We start from the raw sequence: 15,852 nt of genomic DNA on the forward strand, positions 1-15,852 counted from the left end.
GGGGTTTGAAAATGGGAGGTCTTCTAAATTCTAACCGTGTTGATCGGACTGAGGGGAGTCAGAGGGGGAGAGTGCGAGGGAGCGCGGACACTTGGGACGCGGTAGGGCCAAAAACGAAGGTACGACGCGGGAGCATTCAGCCGCAGGTCAGGTGTTTGATGGTATTTTGTTGAACTTGTGATAATTACATGTGCATGCAAATTGGGATGAAAGGAACGGAGTGGGGTTAGGTGGTGGACCTCTCTCTCTCTCTTTCCGTGATGGCTTTGAAACCCTTTAGCTTGCCATTCATTAGTAAAAACCATGCTCTTAATTAGCTTATGATATAATTACGAGGAAAAAAATCTAGATGGGTGAATCATATTTAATGAAATATTTATTATTATGAAATTATATTATAAACATAGAATTTCAAATCATAAAATATAGATTTTATCATATTTATGTTATAATTTGGAATATCGAAGACATTTCGTACGAGTTTTAGTGCAAGCGAAGTTGTAATTTTCATATTTTCTACAGAGTAGGTGAATTATACTCGTTTTGTTTCTGCTTTTGGGATGCGGAGGGCTATGGTGGATTGGAGTTTTTTTTAACATATTGAATCATCCATATTAGTGCTTGCAATAATGATTTAATTTCACGTTATTGCTTCCATTTTAAATATAAAAAACAAAATTATTCTAAAAAAAATATATAAAAAACAAAATCGTCTTCATGATACCATAAAAAAATTGATTACATCCTTGGAAGAAAATAGAAACGAAAAATCTAATCTTAAAATAATTATATATCAAATATATTAAAACATAATTCGTTCTTTTAAATAACTTTATATCATTAAGATGTATATATATATAAACAAGTTATATTTACACTATTTAAAAAATCGGAAATGCCGTTGATCTTGTAATTAATTTCATGGCGGGCTTTTGTCATGTAGTGGAAAAGAAGGGAAGCTTCGGTGGTGCCCCACTGAAGGGCCTGTCTTTTTCTTGAAACAGCAGCAGGCCACCATTTTTCCAACTTGTAATTAAAGAGTCTGCAGCAATTTGCAAAAAAACAGCTCGTTTGATGGAAACAGATCCAAGCTCGATTTATGAGAGCTACTTCTAAGTTCAAACTCCAACTTACAGCGCTAAAGTTTACCATGAAACTCTTTCAAATTCATAAAAATCTTAAACGTTATGTCTCATATATGTTTTTTTAAATGACAGGAGGAGCTGCTTCTTGCATCATCAGAGCTTATCAGAGTATGTGGGAGATTTCACCTGACGAGCTCACCTCAACTTACTAAGGAACAAGCAACCGTACCTGTTTGACTTTACTGGAAACAATAAAGGAAAAGAAAAGTATATATAGAGTAATAGTAAGTGAAAACGACAGAGGAAGAATTTGATTAGAATTGAAAGTGATGAAAAATCCTGGGATTTCTTGAACACAGTGTGGAACTCAACGAACGCGTTACTCAACTTGGACACTTAACCTGATCTGGCGCCCACCCTCTCCTCCTCGTTTAAAGAATGGGTATGGACAACGTTTCTTTTGGTTGTTGGTTCACTACTGTACATTAATGATTCATTGCACGGCCAAAACATGTTCTCCATTAATTTAAGACAGGCATGCAAGATTAAAATTGAATTCTTACTTCAAATCCTAAATTATCTTCAACTTTAGAAGTTGATGATATATAGTTGTCCTGGAATTCTGTATAAGACGAAGGACTATATAAACCCTAACTCTCTTGCATACGCCAAGTTGCAAACAGTATTCTGCTGGTCATGTACTGGCACCAATTTAAAAAAAATTGTTCAAAACGTACGGAGATGATTGGATGATTGATTGGTGACGGATAAGAATTTAAGTTAGTGACGCATGCCTTTCAAATTAATGAGTACATTTCGGCCTCTCTAATGAAAAAAAGCTAGTTAAAAGAGTTAAATTATCAATATAACATTATTTTGGATGGTGCAATTTAGGTTTTTTTTTTACATGTGATATTCAAATAAAAAAAAAGTATTTTAACATTTCATTTTGAGTTTTTACATGGAACGAAGAAAGAGAAAGGGAAAGTTTAAATAGAAAAACCTTTAAAATCTTTCATCTATTCTATGGCTTTTCTAAAAAAAAACATACAGGAATGACTCTTTATTTTGATAAAAAAAAGATTTTGGCATCCTATATACATATCACTTTAAAGATCCAAAATTAATAGATAAAAATCTATTATTAAAATTAATATTTATGCTTGTTCATATAGCTATGCTCTTACTAGTTTAATTCTCAAAGTTGTTTTCATTATTAGAAAATTAGTAAATACAAAGGTAAACACCAATGTAATTTTTTCATTGGTATATTGTGGTGATATTTACCGAATGAATTTTTCATTGCTAAATCCATCGGTAAACATTGATAGGAATATTCCTACAATATATACCGAGGGATCGCGGTGGAAAAAAAGGAAATAAAAAAAATCCAAACAATACGATAACATGTAATTTTTACAGACAACGTTACCGACAAAATTAACCTAATGATAAAATTCGTTTGTGAATATACCAACAGAAAACTTCTATCAGTATATACTGGCAACATTACAAACAGTAATACAACGGGATTTAAGAAGACAAATAATATGGTGACGTGATATTTCTACCGATAAAATTACCGACGGAGTTACCATCGAAATAATATCATCGGTAATATTTAATTTATGACTTGGCGCTCGATCCTTCTCTCCCCCTTCCCCATTTCTACTTCTTCTTTGTGCATTTTTTATTGCATCAAATAGCCACCCCCTCCCCCCCAATCTCAACACAATCCAACCTCCTACAACAAAATACAGTCACCACAACACTCGATTTGTCAGCATCTATGTTCTAATTTGAATTATTCAACATTGTTGGTAGAAATTGAATAAAATCAACTAGTTTGTGGCATATATGTTGTCTATTTGCAAGATTAAAAATTTTGGGTAGCTTCCCATATAGAGGAGGTGCTGCCAAATCTTTTTCAAAAAATCAAAATTGTTTATTTTTTTCCATAAATTTGTATAGATGCTTAGGGAAAAATCAATCGCACATCATGAGGACAAGGTCACTACTAGTTTTTCTAGCAACGATAATGACAACCACAAGTCATTAGGTGCCGACCAAGCAGAGGTACCTGAGGCACAGACATCGACTCACCATGACACTGCCTTTTCGAGTGCGATGCTGCAACTTAAAGGGAGGTCCTTTCACAGCGTGATCCATTTAATGAATTTTTTTAATATAAATTTTTACTGCAATGGAAGAATTTGAGTGAGATAGAGCTAATGATAATGTTGTGAGGAGGGTTTAAAAAAATCACGTTGCAAAGAGGTAACATCAAAATCAAAATAATTTTTTTATTCTAAATATTAAAATTTTATTTGTCATTTACTTATAGATAATTTGTTTATACCATATAAGTTGCATGATTTTTTGTACAAGGCGCAAAAGAAATCCAAAATATATATGAAAGAAAGCAATCTGCTAGGTTAGAATGACATGATGGTTTAGAAGGATTTCAAGTTGCCACACATCTCAGAGACTATATGGGCGGATACATTTAACACATGATGTCCACACGTTTCATGCGATAGTCACAGTCCGGTGTGGGGAGCTAGAGCTGGCAAATTCACAGTTCCGTTACCACGCATGCCAACGGCTTCGTTCCATTCGTTTCGCATCATAGCGGATGGTAAGATTTTTTTTAATTACATCTATTTTTTAATTTGTTGGTTTTTATAAAGATATTTAACTGATAATATTTTTCTCTTGCAAGCTATGATTCTTGGACACAAGTCAAGTCCAATAGAGCTTTTTGTGGAAACACACGTGCGAAGTGATTACTGCAAAAACAAAATGCAACAGTTTGTGGATAGCCGAGCTCAAAACCTTGTGGTATGTTGGTTTTCAACCATTTTTTTCTTTAGTTATTATTTACTTGAATTTGATGAATGTATTTTTTTTATTTCCAGGACATATATAATAGTTGGTTAAAGGAGAGATACAAGGACAATCTCTCGACCCACCTGAATATCAATTCAAATTTATAGTTGGAGGCAAGATTGTTAAGTGTACGAACTCTCTAACACTACGACCAAGAACTTGTAGACAACCTATGTGTTTTGACCATTGTATGTTCATAATTGGTTTCGAGCACTCAATTTCTAGAGTTCGTAGCCTTGTTAGATCAATGAGTACAATAACGTACGACCCATCTCAATGAAAAATATGCATGACTCTCTGTAGATTATGAAAAACTCCACCGAGAACAAATGAAGATGAGATTACATATGGATCGTACATGTACACCTCCTTATTGGTCACATGGTCTCAGGGATGACTAACATCCTCTTCCTCCTCTTTGAGCGTCGTCTCTATTCTAGTTTTATTATATTTGAATGTACAAATATTTAAATTTGTAATAAATGCTTTAATTTTATATAATTTTATTTTTTAATTATTTTTTTATTTCTGTTTAATATATTTATTTTAAAAAAATTATATTACTATTGACGAGGTTACCGACAGATTTATTTCGTTTGTATATTCTATAAAGTTGGAAAAGAATTATAGCAAATATCAATGCTACTGTTAACTCACCGACAAAATTAGTTTGTCAGTATATTCTAGAGAGTTGGAAAAGAATTACTGTTAGTTCTACTATAACTATTAACTCACCAATGAAATTATATATAGTTCTCATGTTGGTGATATGTTAAATAGTACCGAAAGAATTATCGACGTAATGAAGAGGGTAATTTTATTTTTGGTGCTCATGGTCCATCGGTAAATTTATTAATGATGGACTTGCTGACAAACCATAAATTATCAATGAACATTTTTATGATGGATGCTTTCTGTCCATGATCCCATCAGTAAAATAATTACAGATGGACTGTTAGTGTAAATATCAACAGAAATTGTCATTAGTAAAACTACTAAATCTATTGGTGTTTGTGGGTTTTTATTTCAATGAAAACAATAGCATTTATATGATAATAAAATTTTCATTAAAAATTAGAGTTTGATGTATACACATAAGTACCTCTTTTACTTGATATATGAACGGCAAATTATTTTACAATAATGCACGGAACAACATGTCTTTAATTTGAAAAAAGATTTTTCTCTTCTTTGATAAATTGTTGAGACACAATTGTGTTGAACAACCAGTTTTTTTATGAATTTTTGTAAAAAACTTCTCTAGTTAAAAATCACTTCTTTGTTTATAAGAACATATATTGTTTATTCATAAAATGGTTTTTTTAATAAAAACATATCATGATTTGAAAAGCAAGTTTTCAAAAAATAAAAATATACCTTGTAATTTTTATGCAACTATATACAAAAATAAAGGAATAATTAATTTAAGAAAATTGTATAAAAACCTATAAATAAAAACAATGGATATTTTATTTTTATTAAATATTCATAAGAAAGTTTTTTAAAAAATTATGCACATTATATTTATATATAATTATTCATAAAGTAATTGCTAATATTGCCATTAAAAACCTCTAATCTTACTTGAAAACTATGGCATCATTATATGATTCTTGAAATATCATTGTAATTGTTTTATTTTAGAATATTAAAGCCCATGGATCTATTTTTAAAATTTGCCATAGCATGATTTGGGATGGGAGGGCTTTATTTTTTAAAAAATGTTTGTTTAGTGAAGGATAATTTTGGTCTTGTGATCGAAACTTGGTTGTCTGGTCTCTCCCGGTTATCTCTTTTCTTGCAACAAATCAGCAGTAATTTTTTTGGGCTTCTTTTCCAGTCAAGAACCTGTTCTCAGATTGACATTTATACAAACACTTTAGGAACACAATTCTCTCTTTTTCATTAAATTACGTTCTTTACCTTTTCACACCTCTCACGTTCCTCTTAACCTTACTCAAGGCAAGATTGCGACCTTTTCTCTTATTTCACTTGTCGCAATACATTTGTCTGAACTTAGAAACTCACTATACATTAATAATGGTTACGCAAATTGTTAGAACTTCAATTTTGAGCTATAAATCCAATGGGCCGCAGGTGTTTGCTTATTTGCCTGTGAGAAGAAAATGGCAAAGAGAAACTTTGTTGGGTTGGTTGCAGAATAGATTGATGACTACAAGTAAGCGAGTGCAGGATAGAAGCACCACGAAAAGGGTGCAAGATCTTGAAATAGTGACAGAGAAATGGAAAATAGTATCAAAAGTGAAGGCAGTGATGGAGATTTTAAATGAGGAGCCAGAGACGATAATCCCAGTAAGGAACCTTGAACGACACAGGATTAAAATCAATCTGCCTAAACCCCATAAAATTTCGGACTTCCTTCGAAAATCGCCAAAGCTTTTTGAATTGTACAAGGATCAAAGGGGAGTGCTATGGTGCGGAATGACAAAAGAAGCTGAGGATTTAGTAGAAGAAGAGGGAAGATTAATCGAGGAGCATTCAGACAAAGTCGCAGAATATGTGACGAGATGTTTAATGATGTCTGTTGAGAGGCGGCTTCGGTTGGATAAAATAGCAAATTTTAGGAGAGATTTTGGTTTGCCTGTTGATTTTAGGGATAAATGGGTGCATAGGTATCCAGAACTGTTTAAGGTTGTTAAGTTGGTTGATGAAGTCAGTTATTTGGAGCTTGTGTCTTGGAATCCTGATTGGGCTATCACACAGTTAGAGAAGAGAGTATTAGGGGTGAATGAAAGCAGTAATTATCAGCCGGGAATGCTTTCATTGTCATTTCCTTTGAGATTTCCTTCTAATTACAAGAAGGTGTATAGACATCGAGAGAAAATCGACCATTTTCAGAAAAGGTCTTATTTGTCACCATATGCAGATGCCAAGGGACTTACTGCTGGGTCGTTAGAATTTGATAAGAGGGCTGTTGCCATTATGCATGAGTTGCTTAGCTTTACCCTTGAGAAGAGATTGGTGACTGATCACCTTACGCATTTTCGGACGGAATTTGTGATGCCACAGAAGTTGATGAGACTTCTTTTAAAGCATATGGGGATTTTCTATGTGTCTGAGAGGGGGAAGAGATTTAGCGTATTTTTGACTGAAGCTTATGAAGGTCAAGAACTGATTGAAAAATGCCCTCTGGTTGTTTGGAAGGAAAAACTCCTGAGTCTTGTTGGTTACAGAGAGAAGAAGAAGAAGATTTTAACATTTGGCGATTTATCGGACTTGGAGGATAGTGGTTTGATTGAGAGTAGTTCTGAACACGAAAATATAAGTATGCATTTTGGGCATGAGGACAAGATGGTCGGTGTGGAAGATGCTTTACTTGCAGACAATGATGAGATGAATATTGGAGAAATTGGCCTCGCAGGCTGGAACAGTGAAAAATCTTGAGGTCATAAATTTAAACCTTCGTAGGTTTTTTTGTTCACTTAATTCGGCTCTGAGTCATTATATGTTTATTGATGGAGTTCGTTTTTCTGCTATAGCTTATGAATGCAAAGCAGAGAGCTCTTCTTGTCATCTAGGTATTTTAATCCGGAAATTGCATACTGCCGCTGATCACTAATCAAATTTACCATCTACATATGAGGGAGGGGGGGCAGAGAAAAACGGAAGGCCCTTTGAATGCCTTGTATCAGATCATCAAAACTTGTCAGAAATAGGGGTAGTGACTACATATTTCAGAATTTGTTTTGCTATTTTTACTGATGAGTGATGTGCTGGCCTCTGAAATTATGCCATATAGACTGCAAAATAGATAATTAGCTTTAATTTTTCCTCATCAAATGAATGTGTAAATTTCTTAATGCTTAGAAATTAGAACAGTATGGTATTTCTAGAAGGCATGTGAGAGTTGCATTTTTTTGTTTATTTATTTTTTGGCTCAGTTTTGTTTTTCTTTATGCAATATACTGATCCAATACCACAATATAATACAATGATCAATCACTTCCCAGTCTGCTTTTGCCCATGGTGCCCAATTTCGTAATGCAGCCACTTGGAAGGAAAGTGTGGTTGATGAGTTCTGGTGCCTTTACTGGATTTAGAAATGAAGCCTTAACTGCTTGCTGACTTATTTGGAGACAGGAACAGTTACTGTAGTGAGATAATCGACTGCAAGTTATTATGAGGTGTGGTGCTGGTAACAAGTGTTAGGCATCTGTAGTAGCTAGTAACACAAAGACCGTCCTAGGAAATTAGGGGCCAGACTTCAGAGTCGATCTGCAACTTTTGGGGTCTGTATATTGTCATTGTGCCAAAATAAAACAAAAGGTCCACAATTCTGACTGAATTGGGACCTTTTTTGAATTGGACTGTGGTTTTTCAGCAAGACTTTCTCTGCTGTTGCTTGCCTTTTAAGCCCATAATCATGCTAATAATGTATAAGGTAATTAACTAGTTGATATAATTTTGTTCATATATATATATATATATAATTTATTAGTAAATACTTATTTATCTTTAATATTCATCAAATATTTGATTAAAGAATCTAGAATAAAAATAAAGTTCTGAGGACAAAAATATTTTGCAAAGAAAATTAAAAAATTATTATAATTATGAGATTCTTATTGTATCAAAGCATTGTTTCTAAATGTTCTTAGTCAGTGCTCTATTAAAACTAAACATTAATTAGAGTTGTTGAAACTGATATATATATATATATATATATATATATATATATATATATATATATATATATATATATTATGTTCTTTTTCTTATGAAAGAAAACAATTGTTTTCATAAACAGAGATGTAAGGAGAATACCTAAAACTAATATGCCAGTGCTTGTTGTATAACATGTACACTGAATTGACCTGTATGAGAATTTCATATGGAGAGATCACATGTGTCTATAGAAAGACTTACGTGATGGTTATGTAAGTAATTCTTAAACTTGATATCACTAAGTTATCTTAAATAAAGAATGTTATGTTTTGATCATGCTACATGTTGTTCTAATCAAGGGTAACAAATAAGTAGATATTGAGTATAACATGAACTATATGAAAATATTTAAGTAATCAAAAGAAGATTCATCACCCAAGATGAATTGGAAAAATATTTCATCTATTCTCAAATAATATTAATTGTAAATTCTTGCACAATGTGAAATGAGGTTTGAAAATGAGTTTTAAATCCTATTTAAAGAATCAATGACTATGATGTTAAGATTAAATATGATTTGACATAGTAAACACAGTTCATGCTATATGTCTAAATTGGAACACTGTTAATGAACGTATAATAATTACAGTGAGAAACTAGTCACTAAGTTAAATTACTTATGACTTTTCTAATATTTAAGAAATCATGACAGGTTGTTAGACATGATACTTAATAATTAAATATAAATCAATCAATTGTTGAATTGATAATAAATTTATTTAATTAATTAATTTAATCTTATTTTATTTAAGATTGTGATTTATATTTGGATCAACTTATTAGAGAACCTAATGAGTCACACATATAAGAACTATAAATCAGAAATTAAAATAGGATAGTTAATCAAGTGGGACTTGCTTGTAAATAAATTTTAGAAATTGAGGACTAGAATATGATTAATACAAGGGATTACAATTCTAGATCTAGAAACAATCAAGTAAATACTTGATTGAATATATTTCTAAAATCAGTTTAAAATAATATATGTGATATTATTTAAGGAGAAAATTGATAGTTTGTCATTTATAAGATTTTTAGAATGTTATATGTATTATTTTCTAAGTGATGTAAGGATAAGTAGAGTACAATACGTAAATACCTAAAACACAAAAGAAAAAAGTTAGCACTCTAATGTATAACAAGTACTCTTTTCTAAAAAGGTTTAAGAGATTTATTACTGGTGGATCGTATGGATTATTGTTAGAGACTGAATATTTGGATGACTTATAGTTTGCGACAATCAAGTTTTAAAGCAAATATTCATAGTTGAAAAAATATCTGATTTTTATGTAATTTTTGTATAGATGTTAAACAACTCTAAATTTGTTTAATAAAATTCTTAAAACTCCTGAAATATTTTTTAATTTATAATTTCCGTGACATATATGTGTTTAAGGAATCTCAACACATGCATCAAGAATTAGAACTTTGAGTTCCATGTTGTGATGTTAAAGTTCCAATTATCCATTAACGGCCTCTCGTCTTTATTTGATTGTGTTGGAATAATTTTGTATCAAGACAAAGAAACAGGAAAAATCAATCACCTTAGAGGCGTAAAGAACACTATATTATAAATATTAATATACTAATGTGTTTGGTATTGCGGTAGCTGTTGTAGCTGTGGTTTGAAAAAAGTTATTTTATAAAAAGTACTTTTAGTTGAGGTTGGTTTGAAAAAATAGGTGTTTAATTAAAACTGTGGTTGAAATTGAGGTTAAAGAAAAAGCAGTTTAATGTGTTTGGTTAAGAGTACTTTTGAAATTGAGGTTATAAAATAATTTGAAAAAATATATATATTAATGTTGATGGTTTTTAATTTAAATATTGTGGATTTAACTATTGTTGTTACATCCTGAAATAAATCATACTTTATATATATAAAAAAATTATTGTTTCATTAAACTATTTACAATTCCATTACGTACAAAATTCATCCGACAAGAACTACAAAATTAGGTAAAATATTATCAGGAATAAAATTGAGATTATAGTACAAGTAAATTTAATTCACCTTAAACTAATTTTTTTAAAAAATAAAAAATTGTTGTTCATGTTCAGTGTGAGTGAAATTAATTAACTGCACGAATTTAAAAAAAAAGTTCAGTGAACAGTGGATGCATGCATTCACTGTTCAGTGAATAATGGAGCTATGCATCCACTGTTCACTGAACAGTGAAGCATGGTCTTTGTCTTGTAACGTGCAGAAAGCAATGCTTTCTTTTTTCCCGCATTTCAAGCACAGTAATTTATTGGCCCCATGTACAGTAATAAGCATTTGTTAATTAACCAAACAGCTTACAAAATTTGACCGCAGGAAACGTGGACGCCACCACGTAGCCAAACGGATTCTAAATCCATCAAGAAATTCACCATGTAGTTTACAAGGAGGATCAATCCACAAACATTTTGGTTAAATTTCCATTCAAACATATTTGTTCTGCATGGAAATATTGGACGATGACTGCAATCATATATTTGTTTGATCAAAGTTACAGTGCATCTTCTCTGTTTGCCGTCGCTATATATAAACTCAGGTGCAGAGCCAGGGCTTTTCATCCAACTCACGAGAGCGAGTGGGCATGACATCGAAAGTCAAGGTAGGCGCCGCAGAGTTGGTTACATATACCACCAGAAAGGATGCCAGTGCCATTACCATTGCCTTTGCCTGCTTGTGATATCATCAACGATGAGGTAAGTAAGAAGATACCTTCCGGATTTTGAAAGCGATGGATGCTCTTTCATCATCAATGGTCAGATATAGATGTTCAACCGATCTGGATAAAACGATCCACACATCATGAAAGTGGCAGATTTCGATCTTACCTAGCCAACTATCCCTTCCGTTCACAAGAATTTACATAGATATTGCGGATGCTTTTTTCTCATATCGTCCACAGCTTCAGTTGGATAGAAGTGCCCCTCAGAAACCTCGCCATGAAAAGCTGGGAACCTAGCATTCAAGTGGGGTAGCGTTTATCCATCTGCCTAGGATTGAGACCAGGGGACGGCCCAGAGGGCTAGGTACAAGCGCCGCGGAGCGAGGAATTTTTCCTGTCTTGAATTATTAAATAAATATATAATTTTTTTTTAAAATAAATTATTAACTCATGTACATTAATTTTTAAAGTTAACAGTAAAGTTTCAATTCAAATACACTATTCAAAATATTAAAAAATAAATTTAAAAGTATATAAAATTAAAGTGAAAGTAAAAATAAACTAACTATTAAAGTTACATCCTTCAATACTTTGTGGAATATAATTTATCTATAATCAAATCTGAATCGATATTGTAACAACCCCTTAACCGGTATAAAATAACAATCTCATGTCAACTGAAAAACAAAGTAATTAAATTTTTTCTCTCTCTCAATTCCTCATTCCTTCACTTGATTCTTCCTTAGATTAGTATTTTATAAGTTGGACTTTGTAATTTTACAAGGTTATTCTCTCACTTTTCTTATTTTTTTCCTTGGATTTTTTTTTTATGTTTTTCCCTTACTTTTCTCTCTTTCTCTCTCGCCTTTTCTTTTCTTTCTTTTTCTATTCTGCTTCTGCCTAGTCGTCAACATATAAAAGGAAGAAAGAATTGATTTGTTTTAATTATTTTTTAATGACAAATAATCATTTTACCCTTAATGAGTTTTTTTGCCTTTATTTGATGCTTTTTTTGTTAGCACTACCAATCTCTGTTCATTCTAAAATTTTAACCAGGTTTTATTTAATATATTTTAAGATCCCTTGTAAAATTTCAGCTCAATCTGATGGTTGGATTGAAAATTACACTCAATAACGTAAAATTGGTCAAATTGTGAGTTTTTTTTTTATCAAATTTCTGAATTTCTTTAAAAATTCTGAAATTTTAACCCAAGCTAAAGCATTATATTAGAAAGCTCCACATAAATTTTCAGAATTTTTTGATATCTCGGTTAAGAATTACAAATTTTTTTTATATAAAATTAATAAAAAATATTGATAAAATCTTGACTTAAGCTAAAGCCCACCGTAACCCATGCATGCCTCCGCCCTTGGCTGGGCATTAATACTTGCTTAAAAAAAAAAGAAAAAAAAAAGAGCATCGCAGGACAGGAATGAAGATATGTGATGCAATAACTAATAATCGATATTGCACAGATAAACGATCAACTTGTGTTTATTTAATAACTTCAACGTATTTCTTCTATCTAAAGGTCTGGATACTTCTTCCCTGGAAGAAGGATTGAGTTTGATTATTCAATTTTTGTTTTTCAAGTAAGATTTCCGTTTCTGATTTTTATTTTATTTTTTATGAAAAATCTCGAAGAATTAAAGTATTTAAATTAAAGAGAAATTAAAAGTGTTCTACTGAATCGAATTGAATTGTGTTGGTCTGGTTTTTCAAGTTATAGACAAATACTGCATCTGGTAACTTAAAATTAATATTGGAAGTTTGCTTTAAATGAATCTTTGACTATCCTAATGTTATCAAGACATATATAGAAAAGTAAGATCTTGATGCTCAACGGTCTGGATGTGATTGGAATGCACCATGTGCTGACATTACGAGTCAAGACAAAAGGTTCTGTGGATTTTATACGAGAAAAAATAAGACAGGTCCTAAAACATCCCACTCAGTAACATTACAGCTATGAGAAGTCCCAGTGTAAGAGAAAATAACAGAAGAAGACGGTTTGAATTCAGCAAATGAGATAAAATATGTTATGGATTTAATTAAAAGAATCAGAATTAAATTAAAAATAAATAAATTTTGGATATACCCAAGGTAGCTTGGGTCTCTTAAGTGCCCGTTTGTTTATACGGTAGCTTTTACTTTTAAAATAAACAGTACAAAATAAATGTTTGGTTATAATAAAATGTATTTTACTATTGATATGGGATTCACGCAAACCACAGGTTTGTGAAAAGCAGCTGAGAGCTGCTCTCTGCAAACTATTGTTACTCTCTTTCACAAAAATACTAAATTTGCTGAAAGTCAAACCTACTTAGATGGGGCCAGAAGGATAAAATGGTAGGAGATCATAACACTTGGTTGACCATAGAAAAGGTTACAAGGCATTCTACCTTTTGAAATAAAGTTTAATTTAAAAATTTTAATAAAAAAATAAATTTAATCTCTAGAAATATCATAAAAATAAAAATAAAATATTAATTTTTTTTTAAAAAAAACTATCTAGCCTTTTTTTTCAATACCTTTGAAAAAATAAAATAAAAATAATAAAGATAATATAAAAAATAAAATGCATTGAGTTTTATATTTTTTAAACATGTTAATTCAACTTATTTATGAATTGAAACGAATCCGATCTAAAACTAACTAAATGCATTGAAACGAATCCAACCTAAAACTAACTAAATGTATTGAAACGAATCCGATCTATTTCAAAAAAATTTAATTCTTATTTTTATTTTTAATTGTGTTTTATTTGAAAAATTAGAAGGAGATCACTTGATGACGTAGCATTTGTAGAATTTAATTGCAATCCCAATTTTGTTTCAAATAATATTTTTCCTGATATTTTTGTGCACTTAAAAAACCAACGGAACAATAAAAAATATTTCATATAAGTATTATTTATTTCATTATGTACTAACAGTAGTTAAATTTACAATATTTAAATTAAAAACCATCAATATTAATATATATATATATATATATATATATATTTATAACCTCAATTTGAAAAATAATTTTTTAACCAAACATATATTTTTCCAAACCAACCTCAACTAAAAGTACTTTTTATAAAAGTACTTTTTTTAAACCACAACCATAACAGCTACCACAATACCAAATACACTCTTAAAAATAAAATAATCAGCTAAAATTAAATATCCATAATACTTGCTAGCTAATCACTATTCCATCCTGTGATGTAATTGATAGGTCCACCTTGGAGATTATATTTTGTATTTGTTTTATATTATAAATATAACTAGTAATTAATATGATATAGACTTAATGCAATAAGTTTTTAAATAAAATTGGAATAAATATAAGAATATCATTGAAGAAATTATTTATAATAAAAAAACCCTAACTAATAAATCAACACCCAACAATTTCTAATAAAGAAACCTAACTAATAACTAGACAATTTATTAAAGTTATAATAAGACAAGATAAATATATGATTTGTTTTTAATTAATGTGGATATCCGGTCAGCTTATGCATACCTCGACTAATCTTATTGGCCCTGAAGTTAATGATCATGTAAACTTCCAATAATCTTGAGATTTGTGAGACTCGAACTGGTAATCTCTAAAAATCAAATTTAAAATCTGATTAATTAAATTATACTTTTTAAAGTTGATAAATATATAAATATTGATTGTTTCAGCGTTAGTAGCTTGGATGATGATTTTTTTCATAAAAGCTTTAAGAAGAACACAATTGCATCCTATATTTGATACAATGGTAGCAATGTTCGTAATAACACATTTCATATTTTGGTTGTCAACGATTAACAAGGATGTAATTTCATGGCAGCTACAAAGTTGACTCCATTTTGATACAAGAATGTGATTGATCTAAATCTAAACGGGACCATACGCTTCCAACTGTATCTCAATTTCCTAATAAAACAAGATGTTGCGTTTTAAGAAATTACTCCTACTTAGTTTTCGTACGATGGAAACTTTAAGTACGTAGGTCCATTAATTGTTTGACTTTGAGAGCAACATTTTTTTATTTAAATCCGGTTAAAATTTGTTGGTTTTTTATGTGATTTTTTAAAAAAATATTATTTTTATTTTATTAAAAAATAAAAATAATTAGATTAATTCGAGTGAATTAGGGTCAATCCGCCTGATTTATGACTCTAAAACTTGATTCAAGTTAACTCCAATCGAGTTTAAAATTTACGACTCACTTAGTTATTTTAACTACTCTATGTTAAAGGATGATGAAATTGAGAGGGAAAAAAACTCAATTTCATAAATTATTTCAAATAAAATAAATATTAATAAAAAAAATAGAGATTAAATTTGAAACATAAAAAAGTTGAAAGGGCATGGGATGATATTAAAAAAAAATCTAATTTTATAAATTATTTCAAATAAAATAAATAACAATCAAAATAATGAAGACTAAATCTGATAGATAAAACAAAATTCATTTAAGAAAATTATAAAAGAAAAAAAATAACTATCAAAAGAATAAAAAATAAAATTGATATAAAAATCAAATCAAATT

General features: G+C 30.5%; 1 protein-coding gene across 2 annotated transcripts; it reads left to right on the forward strand.

Moving 5' to 3' along the window:
- Positions 1 to 5,648: 5,648 nt before the first annotated feature.
- Positions 5,649 to 8,297, forward strand: LOC133689173 (protein WHAT'S THIS FACTOR 1 homolog, chloroplastic). Of its 2 annotated transcripts, none has more exons than XM_062108954.1 (2): positions 5,649 to 7,380; positions 7,475 to 8,297. In XM_062108954.1, the coding sequence occupies exon 1, from the start codon at positions 6,015 to 6,017 to the stop codon at positions 7,377 to 7,379; it is 1,365 nt and encodes a 454-aa protein (XP_061964938.1). In that variant the 5' UTR covers positions 5,649 to 6,014; the 3' UTR covers position 7,380; positions 7,475 to 8,297. The 2 variants fall into 2 exon arrangements, with proteins under 2 accessions (XP_061964938.1, XP_061964939.1); XM_062108955.1 differs by having other exon boundaries at positions 7,946 to 8,297.
- Positions 8,298 to 15,852: the final 7,555 nt, after the last annotated feature.

The sequence above is a fragment of the Populus nigra genome, chromosome 3 (genome assembly GCF_951802175.1).
Source record: "Populus nigra chromosome 3, ddPopNigr1.1, whole genome shotgun sequence".
Classification (NCBI taxonomy): Eukaryota; Viridiplantae; Streptophyta; class Magnoliopsida; order Malpighiales; family Salicaceae; genus Populus; species Populus nigra.

Bases quoted from the DNA above. Each gene is read 5' to 3' on its own strand.
- LOC133689173 (XM_062108954.1), top strand. From the start codon at position 6,015: ATGGTTACGCAAATTGTTAGAACTTCAATTTTGAGCTATAAATCCAAT.